General features: G+C 45.0%; 1 protein-coding gene across 2 annotated transcripts in view; it reads right to left on the bottom strand.

Moving 5' to 3' along the window:
* Wdr59 (WD repeat domain 59) overlaps window positions 1-7,482 on the bottom strand; it is a 68,631-nt gene that overhangs the window by 18,189 nt on the left and 42,960 nt on the right. For both annotated transcript variants that reach the window (XM_013354988.2, XM_013354991.2), the window contains 2 exons: window positions 4,036-4,169; window positions 2,701-2,782 (listed from right to left, as the gene is read on the bottom strand). In XM_013354988.2, the coding sequence (XP_013210442.1) occupies window positions 2,701-2,782; window positions 4,036-4,169 (216 nt within the window). The remainder of the gene's footprint in view (window positions 1-2,700; window positions 2,783-4,035; window positions 4,170-7,482) is intronic.

Here is a 7,482-nt window from a genome sequence, read left to right as displayed (position 1 = left end):
CATCTTGTCTCTTACTGTTTCTCCCTAGAACACTAGCACACATCTTGTCTCTTACTGTTTCTCCCTAGAACACTAGCACACATCTTGTCTCTTACCGTTTCTCCCTAGAACACTAGCACACATCTGGTCTCTTAAAGCCTTCAAGAGAAGGGAGTCCCTGATATCTACTTCTCTGGTAAACGTGAGAGTTACAAGACAGTAAGCACCCCTTTATCAAGGGCATGAAGACAAACAACATTCTTCAGGCACTCACTGTCACTCACGTTATTTCTGTCCTTAAACACTGCAGATTACAATGACAGTCCCCGAGACGCAGGGGAGGCATTTCCAAGGACCAGACAGGAGAATTCACAAGTTTACTCCATTTAGTTCCTAATGAATTTAGAAGTATTGTTTCATTTTATAGAAGGACCCTGGGGTTTAGAAAGACAGGGTGGCTTGCCTGGGATCCACACACAAAAAGTCTGTCAGGGGCCCAAAGCCAAGCAGAATTTGTCTAAAGACAAGAGTCTCCCCAATTCACTTAGACTGGCCTAGCCTTCCACACCAGTTCTACCAGAAAAGAGGTAGGGGAGGAGTTGGGAAAAGGAAAAAAGAAAAAGGGAAAGGGGAGGGCAGAGAGGAGATGAGGAAGAGAGACTAAAGAAGATGGAGAGAGAACACACAAAACTTTAGGAAGGAAACTGTGCTCAGAGAATATTATTGTCCTGTCCCTTTAAGAGACAAGCCCCGCCCACCCACCCCCCCACTGGGGCAGATCTTCCTATTGTTTCCCGTCTGAGTCTCTTTCTTCAGTCTCTCTCCTTTCTGCCTTGCTCCCTTCTCTCCACTTCTCTCCTCCTCTCCCTCTGCTCTTCCCTCTTCTCCTCCTCCTTCATAACCCACTAAATAAATATCCAACCTCACTCAGCATGGCGTGTCTATCCATGTCTCTGTCTCTCACCTGCTGCGTGACTCCCTGCCTGGGACCAGCTGCCTTCAGAGACCTGCAGCATTTTATTTTTACCATTACATTCACTGCATGGCGTGCCCATTCATCTCACTCTCTCACCCGCCATGCGGCTCCCTGCCCCTCGTGGCCCCCAGGCCAGCCTTTACATTCGGTGACTCATGAACACCAGAGGGAAATGCTTCGGGTTCTCGTGCTGGAAACCCCTGAGGTGACCTGCCCAGGTAGGTCCCTAGCACTCTGAGCCGGACTCGGCCTCCCATTATAAATTCCACACTGTTCCTATCACCTTCTTGGCATTCACAGAGTCTGGGTGGGTGGGGGCTGACGGAAATAGACTAAATCCATGAGAGGGTTTTCTTTAAAGGGTTTCTGAGAGAGACGTGGTGATGTTTATTACAAGATGAATGGAAATCTTAGGGATTTTTTAATCAAATGAAATCAATGGGAGGTCTTAGTTCAGCCTTACCGTCACACTAAAGAACAGGATGAAGTAATGACAGGGAGTGAAGTTGACTAGTGGTTGCCCAGGGCTGACGGGAAGAACAGATGGAAAGACAAGGAGTTTCTTCCCTGTGATGAAAACGTCCTGAACAGCTTCCAACTGCACAACTCCCGCAAAACCAGAAGTTACCAACTAGCACATTTTAGATGGCCAGGCTGCAGGGATGCAGGCTGTGTCTCAGTAGAGGAGTTCACAGAACAACACAGGGGAGCTACAGAGAGCTACAAAGTGTAAGGAATCTTACACTCTATAAGTGCTGACATTTTATTTTTAAAAGTTTTATTAATATTGTATTGTGTGTGTGTATGAGTGTTTTGCCTTCATGCATGGACATGTATCATGCACGTGCCTGGAGCCAGAAGAGGGAGTCAGAATCCCTGGGACTGGAGTTACAAAAGGTTGTGAACAGCCATGTGGGCGCTGGGAACTAAACCAGGGCCCTCTCTGAGAGCAGCCAGTGTTCTTACAACTAAGCCACCTCTCCAACCCCATGATGTCATACATTAAAAACTGATCATCTCTATCTAGAACACTCTGATAAATTTTCTTTTTTTTTTTTTAAATTTTTTTTTATTTATTTATTATGTATACAATATTCTGTCTGTGTGTATGCCTGCAGGCAGGAAGAGGGCACCAGACCTCTTTACAGATGGTTGTGAGCCACCATGTGGTTGCCGGGAATTGAACTCAGGACCTTTGGAAGAGCAGGCAATGCTCTTAACCACTGAGCCATCTCTCCAGCCCTGATAAATTTTCTTATGAGAAATTCTTTAAAGTTTTTTTTAAAAAAATAATTGAAGTAAAATGACAAAGACACAGATGCTCAAGTTTAGGATCTGACAGTCACCATAGTACTAAAATATGACAGAACCGTGGCACCAAACTACGACAGTCACTGTAGCATCAAAATACAATTACTGTGGCACCAAAATACAACAGTCACTGTGGTACCAAACTATGACAGTCACTGTGGCACCAAAATACAATCACTATGGTACTGAACTAAGACAATACTGTGGTACTGAAATAGAAACACTCATAGTTTAAGGGAAAAAAAACACTTAAGTATCTCCCCACTTAGCACTAATAAGAAAAATATCCAGGGTAAAGGTTTAAGAAGCTGCTCCAGCCCTTCAGACAGGCAAAGAAAATCAAAAAGAAACTTCAAAATAGGGGGCACACCCTGTGAATGTCACTAACTCATAAGTGTGGAGGCCAGAACGTCACCAACAGAAATTTGCAGTACCTGGACAAGATCCTTCCTTCCAACAAGCATGGCCGAAGCGGCATTCTTCTGACAGGTCTCCTGAGTGTCATTCACGTTCAGTCTGAAATTAGAGCAGAAAAGACTAAGAAGGCTCCTACTTTAATTTCCCAAGAAAGACTCCTGCTTTAGGGGACTAGAAAGTCCCTCTTTGGTTGTCACTCAAATCTGACAGGAAGAGAAGAATTAATTAGAGCTGGTGCTAGCAGGCTGTGGGTGCCCACCTGAGGGGAGGGAAATCACTTGCTACTTTCAGGAAAGGAGGAGGCAGTAAGAAAAACACTAATTTGCCACCAGCTTTTCTGTTGAGTTCCCAAGGTTTGGGATTTAAATATATGAAAACTAACTGTGATATCCACATAAAAAGTATCACACTGTGAGTTTACTACAAAAGAAAACACTTCCTGTTAGTGTTCAAGCTCAGGAGGACTTAGGGGGCCTGTGGGCCAGACTCCACATGCTGACCACTCTGTTTCTAAGGGCTTCAACCAAAATAACTCTGCTTTGATTTGCTTTACATATTGGGTGTGTGTGGTGGTCTGAATAGGAATGGCCCTCATAGACTCATGGGTTTAAACACTTGGTCCATAGGGAATGGCACTATTAGGAGGTGTGGCCTTGTTAGAGGAAGTGCGTCACTAAGGGGTGGACTTTAACTAAGCTCAAGCCAGTTCACTTCCTGCACCCTGAGGATCAAGATGTAGAACTCTGAGCTCCTTCTCCGGCACCATGTCTGCATGCATGCTGCCATACTGCCCATCATGATGATGATGGACTAAACCTCTGAAACTGTAAGCCAGCTCCAACTAAATGTTTTCCTTTATAAGAGTTGCCATGGTCATGGTGTCTCTTCATAGCAGCAATAAAACCCTAATTCAGTGTGGGAGGCAGAATTCTCAGATGGTCCCCCTCATGATTATATTATTAAGCACTTGACCTGGAGTCTGCCAAAAGGCAGAATATTCCATGGGGCCTAGGTCAGACAGGACCTTCAAAAAAAAAAAAAAAAGTTCTATGCTGGTCTCAAAGAAAAATGTGCCAAGTGCTCTACAGCTAAGCACTGGAAGAGGGCCTGATGGAACCAAGGTCATGCTTTCAGTTAGCTGAGATCCTTGGCAAGGAGGGCTCACTTAAGCTAGGTTCCCAAACTACAGGAACAGCGAGGCAATAAAGGTATAGGGTGTGTGAAGCTGCAGCTTGGGTCAATTTGTTAGGCACCAAAACACTAACACCGAGTTTCCCCCAAAGTGTCTAAAACTTAGAAAAGGTCTGCAGATCTTAACAACATGCTCAGTGTACTTGTACTTCCGAACTTACATGTACATCTCTCCCAGGGACTTGTGAACAGGAAGGAGGCAGGAAACATCCTGAATGATAACCTTCCCAGCAGCCTTAATGGGTCGATTGCCAGAGTCCGATCCTTCCCGCTTACTTTTCCACCTCCTTGATTTCTAGGGGAGACGACAAGATGTGACTAATGGGACCCTGGAGAGCGGAAGCCTACAGTTGTAGAGCACATCATATTTGGGTCATTGGTAATTTGCAGAGACTTTAAATTACATCATGCCCACAATTACATGAATCAGCATCTGTAGGAAGTAAAAGGATAACACATGGCACCAAGCTCTTGATCCAAAATCCTAACAGAACAAGCACCTACTGCAGGGCTATTTACATTCTGCAGGTGCTCAAAAAATAGACACCAGGAAGCCAGAATTAATTAATTAATTAATTAATTTTAAAAATAGCAGGTAAAGAAGTTAGTAAAGGCCCCCCAAATTGGGGGGGGGGTGCTTTAAAGTGTTCAATACTAGGTTCTAGGTTCTTGCCTGAAACGATTCAAAGCTTTTTTCTTCTTAGACAATTTCAACAGGATTTGCTGATATTATAATTCAGACACGGCAGTATGGGCTCTGCAAACCTTAATATGTGAAGACAGAGAAACTTGGCAGCACAAGAATTGCCTTGTTTTTTAGCAGGCCTGAATTACTTCTAAAGGTCAAAGTTACTTGGTTGGGGAACTGGGTAACAGACATGGGAGACCATGAACACACACTTCAGCTCCCAGAGTCGTCCCAGCAAGTGGCGGTGGGGAATCTGCTCATGTGGAATGAGAAATATCCTGGGAAACAAAAGGCAGCAGAGTGTAGCCCCATCTGGTATCTTCAAAACGACAACCAGTCACGGGAGCAATATCCTACTTTATTTCCAAAAATTAAAAAAAAAGAGGTCACCAAAGTCATTCAACTAAGCAAGGGAGCAACACGTTTACTAACAAAGGAGGCATAAGGAGCAACTGAAAGGGGCCTGCAATCTGACATCAGAAAACTAAGGTGCTGTGTGGCCTGCCTCAGTATGGCCCTAGGCAATTTGACACTAGTGAATCATTTGCTGTGGACTTAGAGCCTCACCCGCATCGCTCTTTCTGTGCTTACTGGTAACCTGTGGCTAGCGCGCGCTCTGTCACCCAACCTCAGGAAGGAGGTCAGGAAGGGTCTGATGAGAAGACGGATGCAACCCCAAAACTGCAGCGATGTTCTGGAAGCGTGCATAAATGGTCAGGGACCATCACCATTCACATCACCTACACGTTCGCTTTTCCACTAGTGATTCTGTATCATCACTCTTTCATGACTCAGTCTAGGTCTAATCCAGGCATTTCTGATCGCTGATGTCCCAACCAATGTTCCAGGTGTCCACTGCATTAACTTCCCATACAATTAATAGGTCCTGAGACCCACTAAATATGATCCAGTGAGGCAGGCTAGCTGGAACATCTAGGAAGTGTTTATAAGAGAATCGCTATCCATCTGGAGCCACAATCCTCTGGATCTTAAGAAGCAGTTCTGTTACTATTTGTTACTTCTCCACACCTCTTGACTCTTCAGTGCAGGGGGAACCTGGGTCTATTTTTACAAGGTAAACCTCCAGGCTTCTACATGCCCTGATTACCTGAAGAATAACTATGTCCATACTCCAGCACTACTATCCTGTCACCCAGCTGCGTTCACTTAAGGAAGGACATGTCAGAGTGGGCTGGAGCCAGGCAGTGCTACCTGAGCTGAGGCAGAAGCAGTCACGTGAGCACTCAGTGCGGGACCAGTTGTGGGGTGGGTAACTTAGGGTATGGCTATCCGATGGAGTAGCACAAAATGCTTGACTAGCCAGAAACTATATGCCCTCGGGTCCCTGACAATTGACCATTTCAAATGAGATCTAGGATGCTGAATTAAAAAAAAAAAAAATTCTGACTATGCGAGATAGTTCAGTGATGGAAGATTCTTACTGTCCAGCCTGACAACCTGAGTTTGATCCCCAGAACCCATGCAGTGGCAGAGGAGACCTGACTCCCACGGCTGTCCTCTGAACTCAGATGTGTGACACGTTTACACACGTGCACATGAGTGCATATACGCACATAAATGTGAGAAGCTTCACTTTTCATTTCTATGCTACCAAGAGTCCATCTGGAAGGGAATAGGATCCATCTAGTGTATCGTCTGGGTTGGACAGAGACTTCTAAAGCACTGTGAACATGAAGTCACCGTGGCTCCTTAGAAAGGGGAAAATGACAAGAGCTTGAATACCTAGCCACTCAGAGCGTCACTTAATTATACAGCTGAAGCAAACGGAGGCCTTGTGAGGGGTGGATGGGCCGCGAGCTTCCAGAGTACACTGGAAATAACCATCTTCCCTGACTCTGGAAGCACACCTAACAAAAGCACATTACTAATTATACAAAGGCGCGTGTGCCAGGAGTGGCTCATTTGCAAGACTAGCTCATTTGGCAACAGATCATGAAACAAGTGCAAGTGTCCCGATATCTGACTCTGGATTTAAAGACTTTTCTATTTTTATTACAAGTGTTGGTTCTTGCTGAGCCGGCAGGCGCCTCACTACAGCTCCATGAAATGGGGGTATTACCTCCATTTTGTAAACGGAAATGTGAACCTTATGCAAGGTCATGGTTATGGAGCTGAAATTGGAATAGGTCTGTCAAGCTGCAATGCTCGTGTGTGTGTGTGTGTGTGTGTGTGTGTGTGTGTGTGTGTGTGTGTGTAAGCCAGAGGCCAACATCTGGTATCTTTCTCCATTAAACATTTTGTTTTTGAGACAGTCTCTCACTGGACCTGGGGCTCACAGATTGGGACACTGGCTGCCCAGTAGCCTGTCTCTATACCCAGTGCTAGAGCTACACACACAGACCTGGTCCTGTGCCTGGCTTGCATACTAGTGCTAGGGATCTGAACATGGGTCCTCAGGCTTGTGTGGCAGGCACTTTACTAAGCCACACACCCAGCCCTGGCTAAGCACGTTTGTGTTAACTTGCTTTTCACTACTGAGTGGGATTTTAAGAATCAACAAAGGAAAACTCGGTCCTAATTAAGCTGTGAGTAAATACACAAATAGTTCAGTCTGTCTTTAAGGAGATCAATTTCTGTAAATAAAGAGATTGACATTTGATTCTAGTGGTACTAACCCTAAAACATCCTCCGTAATTACTTTTTCTGTGACTTATCTCTCAACATCATGACTGTATCCTGCTAAATCAAGGTAGTTTGCTGAAGGCCTTGTTTTCTCCTTAAAATCTCACAGGAACTCCAGAGCCACTGCTGTTTGCCCAGCTGTGAAGCAACAGTACCAGGATTTCTCTTGGGATTCTCTTTTTTTTTTTGGTTTTTCGAGACAGGGTTTCTTTGTGGCTTTGGAGCCTGTCCTGGAACTAGCTCTGTAGACCAGGCTGGTCTCGAACTCACAGAGATC

This window comes from Microtus ochrogaster, chromosome 4 (assembly GCF_000317375.1).
Source record: "Microtus ochrogaster isolate Prairie Vole_2 chromosome 4, MicOch1.0, whole genome shotgun sequence".
NCBI lineage: Eukaryota > Metazoa > Chordata > Mammalia > Rodentia > Cricetidae > Microtus > Microtus ochrogaster.
Note: the sequence above shows the minus strand (reverse complement) of the source record. Positions and strands in the feature narration are given on the sequence as shown.